This window comes from Fulmarus glacialis, unplaced genomic scaffold (genome assembly GCF_000690835.1).
Source record: "Fulmarus glacialis isolate BGI_N327 unplaced genomic scaffold, ASM69083v1 scaffold12721, whole genome shotgun sequence".
Classification (NCBI taxonomy): Eukaryota; Metazoa; Chordata; class Aves; order Procellariiformes; family Procellariidae; genus Fulmarus; species Fulmarus glacialis.
Genome location: NW_009193646.1, coordinates 47708 through 62706, shown reverse-complemented (window position 1 = coordinate 62706; position 14999 = coordinate 47708). Strand labels below are relative to the sequence as shown.

Genomic DNA, 14999 nt, shown 5'->3' with positions numbered 1-14999 from the left:
AGTGTAATTGAAGAGACAGACTATTCTTCTCTTAATCTTTTCCTGATCTGGTACACCCTTTGCTTCTGTTAGCATCTTGAGTTGTGTGGATGCTTACATGCCCTACGGAAAATGTCTATTTATACGTTTTAGTGTTGGCTTCTAATTTCATCAAGCGATCTGCTGTTCTAAAGTCAACGAATAGAGCTTGAAGAAAATATTTCTCCCATTCTATGAAATTAAGAAAAAAAACAAAATAAACTAAACTAAACTCGATAAGAACTTAAAATGTAGGAAATTTTATAAAATAGTAATGAGGAAAAATCTGATCATCTTAACTAAAATTGGAATAATTTCAAAAAGTTATATTTTGGTTTTTACATTTTCTAAGCTTTTTCATTATGAATTAAAGTTCCAATGATATTTTTTTCTCCAGTTCAAATGCAAGTCAGTTAACAAGGTAGAGGGGATTTTTTCCACAATTTTGAAGTTGAATACATGAATAGCAGAGACAGAGCAATTAGACCTTTTCAAAAAACACCTTTGGTCTTACCACCTCAACCACTTTTCTATGTGTCAGGAAACTCGTAGACAGCTATGTAAAAACGTTCTTTCCAGCTGTTTTGAAAACTTTATTTCCTATATTATTCTCTGCTCTGAAACCCAAAATATGATTTTTTTTAAATCTGTACCCTATCCACAACACTATTTCTTTTGATTGTCAGCTAAAGAGGATTCTTGCTGTTGGTATGTTTGTACTTTTCTGGTTTTCAACAACCCAGTTAGGCATAAGCAGTTACAAAACTTATGACTGAATTATGGAGGCAGGAGCAGGGGCTACAGTGATAAAGCTACACTTTTAATCAGCTATTTCATCTATACAACTCAACGATGCTGCTAAGATTCACTCCTCTTTTCCAGCTTGACCGTTTTATTCTAGTAGTCAGTTTTCCCAACAATACACCTTTTCTGCTGCAGAAACCACCTGAAGTATTTTTGTTCAGATGTCTGTGTGAAAATTTTTGCTTCCTGCCCTCAAAATCCGTTACAAATGCCACGACCACCACCTCACCTCTGTCACTGAGCTAAGGCATGCTATTTCCCAGGCAGCATCTCCCAGCTGTTCCATGTCTGCCCACTACAAATTTTCCTCCTGAGATCCGTGAGCAATATCAAGTATAAACAGGAATGGGTTGAACTGAGGAGCTGTTGGGAAGTTCTGCGGGCTGTAAAGGCATTATCCTGCCTTCGCCGCTCTGCTGTAGGAACCAGCTACTGCTTCTCTTGCTCGTCTCTTGACTTAGGTAGCCAGGCTTGTCCCAGAACAGCAGGATTAATTAAGCTGGTTTTTTATTTGTGGTTTCAATTTGTGAGCCCGGCCCCGACCCCCAGAGAGGAGTTGCTACCAGGGACTGTATTGGCTTGCCTCGTGCTCTTTCAGATCCTCCTCCAAATTAAGAATCTTTTTCAGAGCAGCAGCAACGTATTTCTTCCTTTTCCGCAGGAAGTCCTGCTCTTCCATGCACAGGCTAAACCCCAAGCGCACATCCAGGTCTCCTGAGCTGGAATAGATCATGGGACAAATCAATGCACGTGTCATTTATAGCTGATTTCAAGAGCTGTAGGGCAGGTAGTCAGTAAACTCCACAAATCATCTGTAGAACAAGCTGTTTCCAAGTCTGCATATCGATCAAGGAACAGGAAAAAAAAAGGAGCATTTCTACTGGCAGCAAGGAGTAGTAGTAAGAATGAAGAGGAGTTTCCAAGGTGCTTTAGACTTCTTGTGAACACGGGCACAAAGGCAAGAGACACAAGCGGGGGAAAGATCACCAAAAGGGGTAATTTCAGGAATGTTTTTTTCTGTCTCCATTTCTTTTTGTCACTGTGACATCCTGGAAAACTCAAATGATGCCACCATCACCTGTTCTCAGGTTTTGACAGGTCACTAACAGTATTTAAAGTGAAGGTCCTAATGAGCCGTGTGATGGAGCTTGAACTGCAGAGCAAGTCCTGCAGCATCACCCCCCGCTCCGCCTCTGCCCTGTGAAATCCAGCCTTTCACCTGTGTGCTGAACAGATTTCTAGATAAGCATTTGTAAGCTTCATCCTGCAAATATATCAGAATATCCATAATCTTTTCCACATGGGCAGCCACGCTGAATTTTTTCCCCTGAGAAATGTGAAGCACAAGCCAAAAAATTTACTGGAAAAAAAAGGGTACAAAACCAATCAAACGGCAGCTAATGTTTTGTGCCTTCAACAACACAAATACACTCATTACTGAGAAGAGCGCTCAATATTGACCAACTCTTCTGGGTCACATCACCCTCTGGTGGCTGCAAACTCTATCCTGAACATTACTTCACCAGTATTTCACAAACATGAATGTTTCAGCGGTTGAAGTTAGTAACCTCTGTTTCCAGCAAATTTGGTATATCACAGTGTAATTCTGAAAACAGAATAAGGTCAATTGATTGACCTTATAAAAACAAACAACTTTTTTAGCGGTGGATTAAAATTCCTCTTGCTCTCTCTATAAATCTGTATCTGTTAGGTTTACATTTCAATATATTTTGTTATGGGCCGAGATTGAGCAGGTAGCTCTTCTTCCTATGCTCTGAATTTCACCTACACAAACTGCTCCCATGCTCTGAAAATCCACCTTGCTTCCCTCCTGTATATCACCCCAGAGGAAGGATGCTGTGAACCACATGAAGTTTTCAGCTGTACCATAAAACCTCATTGTCTTCAATTTTACCTATCACCGGTGCAATTCTGTCCCTGTGGGTGGGCTGGCAGAGGTGCATCTGATCAGGTCTCAGCTCCCATTCTGCTCGGTGAAGCAGAAGGGGCAGAAGCCAGGCTGCCCTACGTTTGTTTTGGTGACTTTGCAAAGTTAAAGAGGAACAGGGTTCACTTCGGTCATTACGCAGATCTGACTATTGGCATAAATGGGCAACAAAATTAACATGCGAGCAGTGCAGTTTTACTCATGTCTAAGAATAGTAGTCATAAAATAGGCAATTTTCTCTGAAGAAACCTACCACGGCTCATAAACTCCTATTGACCTGCATGATCCTGTCCCTGCAGCAGACTTGCACTTACCTCAGGCATCGCGTGAGTGCAGGACAAAGCACTCACGCAGCACGCGCTCGTCTTTCCACCTACCATAGAAAAAACCCTAGATAACTAGTTTACAGTAATCCTGGATGATAGGACAAAAAGAGGCTATCTTACCATTTTCTTGCTGTCAAGCACAAGTGAAAAGAATGACCCTAGAAATCCAGAAAATAAAGCTAATTACCACCAAATTTTAAAACTTTGCTTTCCTTCAAGCTCAGGAAATGCTCATTCAGTAAGAGAGGAGGTTCTCAAGTAATAATTCATATGGCTAAGGACATTATTTTGGTACAATTAACCAAAGTCTCACTCCCTGCTCTGAAATCAAATTCTCTCTTATCTAACAAGCCTGTATGTTTGGGGCAGTGTGCCACGAGCTTGCACGTTACACCAGCTCACAGTGCGCGCCCTTAGAAGGAGCAACAAGAATGAGACAAGTTACCTTATTTAAAAAAAAAAAAAAAAGAAGAAAAAAAATTACATACAAAAGCAGTCTCAATATCAATATTTAGACAAGTTAAGATCTGAATTAAGCTCATATTCTGGAATTTTTTTTTTAATTACTAGCCATTCTGGAATTACCCCAATACCCAAAAAGAAATTTTGGAATGCATATGCATATGATGGTCATTTTTGTTCCTTGAAACCACTTAATTCTAATTTTGGGATGCAGGTTTGCAATGATTTTTGTATTATTATAATTATTGTTAACACCTGCTTCCTTAAAAGTGAATATGAGTGTCTTAATTTTTTTAAGATTTTCAATAAATAGCTGTACAATTTTACACAGTGATTTTGTTCACTTGCTAACTTTATTTCTAGCAGGGCAATATTAAGCACATTTTGAAAATATTTATTTCAAAAGGTTCACAGCACTCACCTCTTCTACTATTACCTCCTTCTGCAAAGGGAGTGAATTCAGAGGGAAAGAAAGGACTCCGAATTTCTCCGTTTCATTTTTCTCCGCCAGCTGAAACAACGTAAAAGGCAGTAGGGATGCGCACATGAAAGGTCTGCCATCTCTAGAACTTCTCCTACTAAGAGGGCTAGTTCAGTTACTGGTTACATCAATTTCCTCTGATTTCATTGAGGTTATTGATAACATACAGAAGGGGAACGTACCTCTTCTGGTAATACGACATCCAGTCTTGTCTGGTCATTTATGACGCAGTGAAATACAATGATCCTAAGGCCGGGGTCAGAATCCAGCAAAATCTTCTGGCTTACTTCATGGGATCCTTTCACTATAAATGTAAGCTCCTGATCTAAACACAGAGGCAGGGAACAAAGAATTTTAACTATTCCAAGCAAGCACACACAACTAATAAATAAAATCCGCTTCTGCTCTGCATGCCTTTTGTCTGGTTTTCCTTACACCACAATGATTAGGTAGACTTTGGGTGACTGAAACAGACTGAAAACTGATATAAAACATCTTCGTGGATCCGTATAAGTCATTAATATACAGAAATCACGTATTTTTTAAATACTGTAGCGTGCTATTTGGCAGGTGTTTTCCATGAATAAATAAAACCAAGGTTTAGATTTAAAGGAGTGTCAGTTTAAAGGCATTTTGGATTATTCGCATTGAGTAAGAGTGTCATTTATTTGACGTCAGTCTGTTCTGATTCATCACGTACATTTTATTGTACGTTGTGTCTGCTACGATAGTCAAATGATTCAAACCCAAAAATCAAGCAGACTGCTTGACACGCGCCCTCACGTCACCAAAACTGAAACAGCCTGTCAACCCGAAGGCTGTGTTCCTCGTACGGAAAAGCCTTTACGTTTACAGAGAGACCACATGCTGTTCTCTTACAAGATCAGGGCCAAGAGGCACATAATTTTAGGTCACTGACCTTTCCTCCCCATGTACATTTCAGTCTGAAACTTTCTATAATGCAGCTCAGCCATTGCTACCGTTTTATTCATAAAGGTCAATTTTCCATTCATGAATTATCTCCAAACAGCCATGATTTTTTGAGATTTGCCCCATGAGCAGCTTTACACAAGCTACTGTTCATTTGAATGAACTTAAAGACTAGTGAAGAATCCTGCTATATTTATTACAGCTACATTTTACAGGCAAAGTCCTGATTTGGTGGTGATTTGCATTTTGTGCAGACCCCTTTGATACAACTTCACAATTTAAGAGCTTAAGTTTATTATTTTTGCTCAAGCAACCAAAACAAAAAATATCTCTTTCAGAACCTTGAATGTGCAGAAACTTTGTACATACTCAAACCCGAATTAAATGTACAGGATAAGATTTCTACATATTAATTTAATTATAAGATAATATTAAAAGAAGATCCAACTTAGTTAAAAAATTTCATTTTGAACAAGCAATAAACAAAGAGAACTAACATAATTTTGCCCAAGTTTTTAATTCCAGTATATATGGCTCTATTTTTGCATCAATTTAAGATTTGCCTAGGAACTAAATACTTGACTAACTTGAATTTTGACAGATACAATCTCTGTGCAAGGTGGGGCATGGTGAAACCAAGTATTATATGACACAGCTAGAGTAACATGTACAACAGATTATTAATTTTTCAACATCTGTTACAACACAAAAACAATAGGTTAATGAAGCAATAACCTCACTTGTGGATTGCTGCTTCAGCTTCCCCGTATCCACTCTAACCTCCAAACAGGAAACCTCACGTGCCTGTAACGAGAAGATAAATAACGATTGTGAGAAGTGTAGATGTCATTGCAAGTGATTCATACTGTTCTCAACCAATCCCTTTAGCTGATCAATGAGCAACACAACTGTTACCTATTACTATGTCTTCCGATAACGTAAGGGCAATAGCGACATGGTATTTTTTCTGACTTTGAAAGTAGAGAGGAACAACTCATGAGCTGCTTGAACTTGGAGAGACAGTTAAGTAAAGAAGAGGAGACCTATTCAAAATAATAGGCATACTGAGATATGGGACTTTTCTTATAAGTGTTTTATCACTTTCTTCATTAACCCCTGATAGTTCTGGGTGTAATGTGGGAAGGAAATAATGGGTAGGAAATTCAAGGTTACAGAAGAAAGTAGGTGGCACATGCATGCTGACAGCAGCCTCACAGCGCGCCTTTGAAGAAGGTGGCACTGACTGGAGTGACGGGAAAACAGTGACCCTTAGTGCCAACAACAGATCCTTTTTCTCAGTAGGACAGTGTGGCTGGTAGTACTGGCTTTGGGACAAGCTCAAAGTTTCCAGAGTTAAAAGTATGAAGCACGTGTTATGCAGGCACAGGAAAGATTGTAAGAAATATACATTACCACTAGTACTCCATTAGTAATGATGCTATCAGGATAGTCCAGACTGAAAAACAAAATGGAAAATATAATGTCATGGGTGCGACAACTCAGATAAATACTTAAGTCTACGAGTTAACACATTACTCATTTTCTCCCATCAACTTTGACATTTCTGACTTAAACATTCTCACTCAAAAATACTTTAAAGCTTTTATCGAGCATAATTCTAGATGATGAGCTGATTTGCAAGTTTTTCCATCCACCCATAATAGAACATGAAGCTGGGCTTTTACTGCTGTGGTTTTTCATGCTTGCTTTAGTAAACCACATAATGAATTCCGATACATGACATACTGAGTTTAGGGAGAGCTGGAGGCTGTTATATCCATCTTGATTGTTTTGGTCATTACACAGTTTGACCCAAGGTTTTGTACTTGAAAAGCTAATACACTCGTCTAGATTTCCACAATTTTCCAAAAATTACCATAATGGTGGAAGAAATTGTACTCACTTCTATAATGTGATTTGCAAAACGCACATGAGATTTTAATATATCACTGTATGTGTAGATGTGTTTCCATTTATCCATCTAGGGGCAGAAGTAGGTTCATATACTGCAGACGCCAATTTTTATATTCTTAAATATTTTTCCCTCAGAAAAATGTCTCATTAAGGATATCTTACAATTTACCATTTTATTAAATTGCAGATGTAAATTCATACGGTATCTCAATAACCCAGATTAGTCCAACGGGAATACATACAAACGTAAAATTATAAGGATTGAGCACCAACTCCTCAAGCTGCTGCAGACAGTATGAGCTGTTTATTCAGACCTTACAAGCTATGGATTATACACTCTGTAGACTCACATAGTTATATAGTTGAGAGATGTATTTCATCTCACCTGAAACCAGGCAATACGCTTCCTTTAAAATCAGATGAATGACATTGTTGTTATCCATTTTAAGAGAAGGTTTATCAAAACTATTAGATTTCAGTATAAACACATATGAGAATAGCTTTGTAAAGTTTCCCAAAGAATTCTCCCAAAATTTCAAAGCTCATAAACAGTTTAAAGTTTCATTTCCAAATCAGTATTTTCCTTTAAGAGAAAAATATGAATTGGCTAAATACAGTGCAGAACACACACAGAAAAATATTAATATTAAAATATCTCAGCCTGCATAGCCTGGTGAAACGAAGGTGGAAAGGCAGGAACGGATGTCTCTTCATGGAGGTAAATATCCAGTAGAGTGTAGTATTATTTGAAGTATTGGTATCAGCAAAGTATAAAGTTAGGCTGATAGTTAGGATGTCTGAGGCATGACCTTCAATCACAGTGCAAGAACCTGCATTGTTGGACATAACGGCTTGGAAGGCTTCTGGGAAGAACCAGGACAACACAGGCATTAAGCACCGACGGCTGAGGTGTCCCTCTTGGGGTGTCACCTCTGCGGTCACTGCTGTAAAGAAGCCCAGCTGCTGTCACTTGTTGGTTACTCTCCACACTGCACTTCCAATTTTTATATCCTGAATTTCAAGGCTTCAGCTGGTCACAGCATAAGACAGATGTTTTTAAATTTTTTTTTTTTTTTTTAACCTGGTGATCCATACACTTGTTTTAAGAGCAGCAAAGGCACTCACCTTTCTCTGAAGCTTTGGAGACCAGCTGTGGCTAGAAACACAGCTGAGCTGGGCACAGAAGAGCTCTTACTATTCAGGTTGGCAGGGACCTTTCGATATTTTGCCTGTCTTTGGAGCACTGAATAACGTCCACTTCTCAGGACTAGCTGGTAATTTCCCTAACAACCAACCTGCTTTTAGACAGCCCTTGTTACACATACTAACACTCCTGTCCTCTCCCCCGTCACAGTTTGTGATTTGTGGCCTTTTTTAATGCAGACCTCAGTTTTACTATGAGAATTGGGAGCATACTATGGCCGGCGGCAGGGGGAGCCAGGAATAGAGACCCTGGGCATCCTTCTCCACTAAGTGCCTATCGAAGGGGTGCCTAAGACTGCAGTGGACTCTGTGAGCCCAGGGATCACTTCCCAACACCTGGTACGCATCAAACTGCCGCCTTCTCCTTTTTAGATCATGCCTGGCTGATAATGAAATTGGCAATACTGTATGGGAAGTTACAGTCATACAGATTCTCATATTACAGTTCACATTTGGAGTAGACGATTGTGCTCCATTTCACCAGAGAATCTGGATTTTTTGATACCTAGGTATAAAATTTTAATTCTTTCATGTCAGATCCAGCTTCCCCTTCTTTTAGTAGCTTCCACATAGCGCAGGTTACTTTTCTGAGCTTTCTGACGACCCAAGAGAAGCACGGGGGATGGTAGTATTTCAATAAAGAAAACTGTATTCACCTCAAAGGTTCTTTGGTTGTCATCTTTCTCAACTTAAAACTTTTGCCCTCGGTGCTCCTTGAGGCCCTGTGACTTCCTGCCACAAACACAAACACGAGCAGTACATTTGGCCCCCGACGGATGGAGACTCAGCCTACTCTGAGTTTCCTCAGCAGTGCCCAAAACAAATGGCTAGCATGATCTACTGGTCCCCCCACACATGGGGGAAATTTCTCAAAATAACACAGCAGAACTACAGAAAGAAAAAAAGACTTTTATTTTCTAAAAATCATGCTTTTGCCATATTTCAATAATTAATATTTAACTTTTATACAACTTTTTGTACACCTATTTACATTTATTTGTGTTAAGTGGGCTTTGTTTTAAAACATTGTCTTTCACATTTGAAAAAAAAAAAGAAAGGGGAGGGGGAGCTGAGATGAAAGGTTGTGTAAGAGTGGTCCTTCATTCTTCTAAGAGTTGCGATGCACCTCCTCAACTTGGACATCTGAAAGATATAAAGAGGCCATAAAGAAGATCAGCGGACCCAGCAAACACCCTGGGGCCCTCAGACCTCTCCGTGGAAACTCGAAGTACCTTTTAGTTCATCAGAAGTCTCTTTGTGGCCCCTCAGTATCAGGTGTGGGCTTCACTAGAAGTCGGAGGGGAGGGGGATGTTGAGCGAGCGAAGCCACCTCGTCCAGCGGGACCCTGTCCCTGTAGCAACTCGTAGAGGCTCATGCTGATGCTGGACTCTACCAGTGGAAATACAAGGGAGAAAGCCCACGTTACCGTTGATAATCACCAGAAAATAACCCAAAAAGCACTAAAACATGCAAATTGGCAACCTGTGTACAACGACCTTACCTTTTCTGTCACTGCTGCTCGAGGGCAGCAGCTCTCACGCCAGCTGGGCTCGTGTTATGGGCCCATAAAACATTGGGCGGGCGTTTGCAATCCCTTGGCTCGGTTGCTGGTGAAAAGGCACTTGGAGGAAGGAGCATGCCTTCCTCTCTGTGTCGTTAGGATCAAACGTTTGGCTCTCAGTGCCTGCCACGGGCAGCGGCAGCAGAGAGGTGAGCATTTGCAGGTACTGCAGGAGTGGCGTAAGAGTGACGCAAAACTAGGAAGAGTATTTGTCTTGCAGTTGTGGAAACCAAGCTACCAAAATGAAGGTTTTCTTCCATTTTAAATAAAAGATAATGGGAACGAATGCGGGAATCAATTTCACACAGCCCACCGGTGTATCGTGAGGGAATTTTTGCAATGTTCTTTGGTAAAAGTAACACAAAACACAATTTTTTGCAGTGAGGTCAATAGGCAAACAAAAATAGGAGTGACAAAGCCACTATTGTAGGTGCGACCCAGGAAACTTTCTTGGCCTGGGGTTACACTTCCTGTGTGATATTATTCATCTGAAATGCTGGAAAGAAAGAACAGGCTAATATAGTAAATCTTGCAATTGGTAAAGTCTGGAATGAAGGTGGGGAAGGAATGAAAAACTACTTCAGATAAGTAGTGTCAGACAAAATGTGCTGGTGGGAATAATTATTAATTTAAGAGATAAACTGCCATATTTACCAAAAAAAGTATGTTCTCGTTGTTCCCATCACAATACCAGATTTGTAGAAACTGTCCCACATGGTTAGCTGTACTTCTTGTTAGCACTATGGTTAGCTCTCCCCCTCTGAAAATTATCTATAATTTCTGTCAACACTTCCCCCAACCAGCAATGCCAAAAACCCTTGCCAAAACCTGCTGAGCTTGTTCAACACAGGAGAGCTTGATTTGGTCCATAGCTTTCTGGTGACCTATCTCAGCTGCTTCAGTTCAGTCCTTCAGACCTTTTCAGGGCTCCTTCATTTATCACAGGTAATGCAATCCATTGTCTCCGATTTTAGCGCACAAACCCTTTCATTAATTACTCCTGATACCACACTTTTCTATGTTGAGAGGAAAAAAAAACCCTCTCAATATCTTACAAAGATCACGATATTTAATCAATTCAGATGTGCTTACACCTTTATTCCAGGCTCGACTGATGGGCAGAACAGTATTGACCACCACACATATGCAAGAAATGCACGTGAGGGATAGTAGGGGAAATGTTTATCCGCCTTCCGACAAGAAGTCCATTTTCCCAGAGAAGTGTCTTCCCTTTTCTCAGGCCTACTGGGACGTCACAGGGAGATTCCCTCCCTGACTGACTTATGATGCAGCAATTTCTTCCCTTTGCATGTGGAGTTCTTCAGGCCACAACTATTACATTGTCACCCAATGAACCGCACTACGAATGAAAACAGTGGATCGGATGTGTTCTTGCTGTAGCAACTGAGCCATGACTGTGATTCTTTTTAAAACCTCTTCCCTGGCACTGCCCGGATTCCTTTTTATTTGTACAGTCCCAACTATCTTTTTCCAACCAGTAGAATTCCTACTCAGACAGCACCTCCAGAAATTGCTAAATTTCTGACTTTATTTATTGAACACGTCTCCAGGAAAAGACAACTGGCTGCAAGGTCCGAGAGAAGAGTTTGACACAGAGCCGGTGCGCACATGCTCAAGAGACAAATTCCAGCCTCCATATGCAAACCCACTTGTGCACAACATCCAAGCCAGACAACCTGCCTGGATCTCCCTCATCAAAAGACAGGTTTATCTAGAGTGTGATTCTACGTACCACCTCCAGAAGCCATCCTCTAACTTGCAGAGGAAGGAAGATTGTAGACAGGCCATTTGGGACGTCTACTGGAGCTCCCTTCCCCATTGCTGTTACTGATTTTGTGACACTCCTAAGCTGTGATAGGCACCATTTGTCTTCCTGTTGCTGGGCCTTCTGCCAGTTTTGGTGCACAGTAAAAAACAAACAATCCGCCCTGATGAGTTTCCATGAGTTGTAATAGGAGATTCTGGGACTGCTTTAACTCATCAGAGTTTTTTTGCTTGCAGACACTGGGAGATCTTTCCTTCTCCATTCATAACACTGAGCTACTGCCCTTTCTCCAGCAAGTCCCAATTTCCCCTTCCGTCAGGAATAAACACATTATTCAAACTCTCCACCAACATAGTATCCTGCTAGGCCTCCTGAAGTGCCCTGAATGCCTTGAGAAGGTACCAGCAGTACCATCCCTTCTCTAAGGTTGTTTTAACAACACTTTCAGTTCAATAACATGGATCAAATTGGTAACAGAAATCCTTTCAAGTAACTTCCTCAGACTCATAAAGCATATTATGGAGACAGACTAGAATAGCCGTGATCCTGCATCATACTCCCTCTCCCGTTAGAGCGACAGGCTCCCAGATTTCTCCACAGCATGAATTACCTGAAGCAAACACGTCCCCTAAACAGTCAAACTCCACCAACAGCTTCCAAGCCTACCAAGCGAAGCTAGTGCTGCTCCTCCAGTTCTCCTGGTTCCTCCGTCCTCAGCCTCCCACAGTGATCTTTGCTCCTTTCTTTATGCAGAATATTTAGTTCCTCTCCCTGTTGGAACTGATACCCAAGTTTACCACAGCTCCCCACATGTAGCCAGAAGAGCTAAATAGATCAACTTACAGGAGAACATTTTATAATGCTGTGGATTTGAAAAGCCAGATTCCCCAAGAAGGGGCAACGTAAGACATTTAGGTTTGGCATTCCTTCTTCTAAGGGTCAAAACTTCCTCAACATTGTCGTTGTCCTTATGGTTCCTCATGTATTGATCCAACGACAAAGAGAACAGGAGGAAGCTGGTGCCCAGGAGGCAGCAGTCAAACAGGGCAAAAATGACATTTTTGGATATTTCAAATCTAAAAATATGTATGCTGAAATTCCAATTTACTAGACTTGAATGAAAACTTGAATGATACTGCTTTCAGAAACTGTAGGTTTAAGAAGCACTGTCACATATGAACCAGCTTTCCAGACTGCTTTTATACAGAATACAACAGTTTATATAGAATTTAGGACTCTACTCACGTGTTCTGCAATGTGAACTCCACCTCCAGCTCCTCACGTGTCTGAGGAGAGAGGAAAAAGAAAGAAAGGTCTGTTACTTATTTTTCTTCATAGCTTTCATCATACCAGTTACATATAATTTGTAAAATATATATTTAGAATAGCACTTAAGCAAATTCCCAGAACATGAGAATAATTTGCAGAAAAAAAACCCCGTGGTGCCAACTGAAGGTATTGAATTTTAAGATACTGAAAAAGCAGTTGCTAAAATTAATTTTTTGAAATCTAAATGCCATATGCGCATGCAGAAGCAGGAACTGATATTCTGCTAAAACAGCTATTTTTCAGATTTTAATTCCCAAAACAAAAAGAATCAACTGCTTTAATATTATTACAGTTTAAAGTGGCTGAAAATTCAGAACTCATACCAAGAACCAACAAACATGCCAGAAATATTCAGAATTAAGGCACCGGGTAATTAGTTCTAGCTGGTTTCATCCTAGATTTTTAGCATAGAGATTTGTTCTTAACAAAAACTAGCATGGAGCACTCATACAGGGATTTTAAGTCTTTCTTACAGTAGCAGCAAAATACAGTTTTAGTAGATTTTTCCCATAATGAAACACTGTAAGAGGATATATTTAGATGGAAGGAAAGAATTTGCTTTTGTTCTGACCAATTCCATTGCTCACCTGTGGATTCAGCTGAAACTTCACTCGAACAGTACGTCCTACAGTGAGTTTATCTATGTCAAAGAGAACTGTGCAGAGTTCGTCATCCCTGGTGATCGTGTCTTCATCACAGACCTTTAGCTCCAGCACATTCTGCAAAAAGAGGTTAAGAATATCATGGAGTTATTTCTATATCTAAGAGCTCCATAAGGCAGGAAAATCTCAAGACCAGGTTTTCCTCCCTCCCCCCTCCAGTTTTAGGGGAAGAAGGAAAAAGGAGAAAGAGAAACAGAAGAGTGAAAGACTTGGGAGTATTAGACTTCACATTACTGATAACTGTACATACACAAAAGAAGCAGGCTTGTCCGCCTGGGGAAATGAAACAAGACAGGCAGGTCATGCAGAACATCCATGAATTTGTGATAAATAACTGTATTAAATGTTTCTACATTTATTTTATGGCCTTTGGCTCTAAGTGTATAAAACAGGCATAGGTGCATAAAGAATGTTTAAAGGATTTCCTTTCCACCATACCTAGAACTAACTGATCTTACTGCTATTTTTATGTGACCTTTATCTTGGGTTTCACTTGTATATGTCAAGATCAGGAATAGGATAGTAAGGCCATATTCTGCAGGGCATTTAATTGCTTCTCACTGCTTCAGTATAGTAGATGTGTAAGTAACAAATAGCTGGAACAGAACAATACCAAGGAGGATGTAAGTAACAGAGCTTTTTCTGGGGAGTCTTTAACACCTCCAGTGTTTGGAAACTAGCTATGTACTTATTGGTTTCTTGTAGTTTTGCATAATCTACTGACCATCTGCAGACAGCAAATGAGTGAAATCCATTTATTTTCACTACCTTGACTCGGCGGTCGATCTTATAGCAGAAAGCTTCATTCCAGACGGGGTTTTTGCTGTTCCTGATTGTTCTGGTCCGAACCTTCTCGGTTGAAGCAGTAGGCAGCCACAGTGTCACGTAACAATCTGAAAGGGTGACTGTGTAACGAGAAGATGAGCAGAGTGATAACGTATCCAGAGAAAGAATTGCTGCACTGCGCACGTTTAACCCTAACAAGACAAAGATAACACGGTAGGGGATTTCTTCTTAAAACATACAGAGTGAGGAGTAAATAATACAATGAAGCACTCACGGGAAAACAGAAACATGCTCACGCACTTGCCATGCTCATTCCCAACATAAAGTTTTATTTGAAATAGCACTGCACTCCACATGCAGTACAAGCACACCTACCCATGCTGCATTTAGCTTTATATTCATGACTATCCAAATGACTGGGACAGGGTAATGTTGCCAAAACATGAGAATATCTACCGGCATATGCCCTCTGCCACGCGCACTCACATCAGCTCTAGGACGGTTCCTCTGCCGCTCAGGCAACACACCTCACAACCTTCGATCTGGGCTGCAGAGAGACTCGTTTTCTAGCATTTCCTCCCCAGATCTGGTACCTTAACTAGTTGAAAGCCTTTATCAAATTGCTGGCTTAAATGAAGAAAAAAGATTCTTTTGCTGAAAAGTAAAGTGTTCCCCCATCAAAGCTGAAAAGTTTGATTTCCTTATCACAAATCAGAATGTGCCAACTTCAGTCATTCATATATTTCATTAAATTTTTAGAAGTTGTCTTTCTCAAGTCTTATGGGGGG

At 40.4% G+C, this 14999-nt stretch overlaps 1 protein-coding gene across 1 annotated transcript in view; it reads right to left on the bottom strand.

Annotated features, from left to right (window-relative positions):
• The window catches only part of LOC104083877 (cytosolic phospholipase A2 epsilon-like), a 32553-nt gene that overhangs the window by 8326 nt on the left and 9228 nt on the right, over nt 1-14999 (bottom strand). Inside the window, exons 3-11 of the mRNA XM_009587530.1 lie at nt 14194-14330; nt 13351-13482; nt 12680-12720; nt 6383-6425; nt 5710-5773; nt 4222-4364; nt 3980-4069; nt 3217-3254; nt 1406-1541 (exon numbers count right to left, since the gene is read on the bottom strand). Of these exons, the coding sequence (XP_009585825.1) occupies nt 1406-1541; nt 3217-3254; nt 3980-4069; nt 4222-4364; nt 5710-5773; nt 6383-6425; nt 12680-12720; nt 13351-13482; nt 14194-14330 (824 nt within the window). The remainder of the gene's footprint in view (nt 1-1405; nt 1542-3216; nt 3255-3979; nt 4070-4221; nt 4365-5709; nt 5774-6382; nt 6426-12679; nt 12721-13350; nt 13483-14193; nt 14331-14999) is intronic.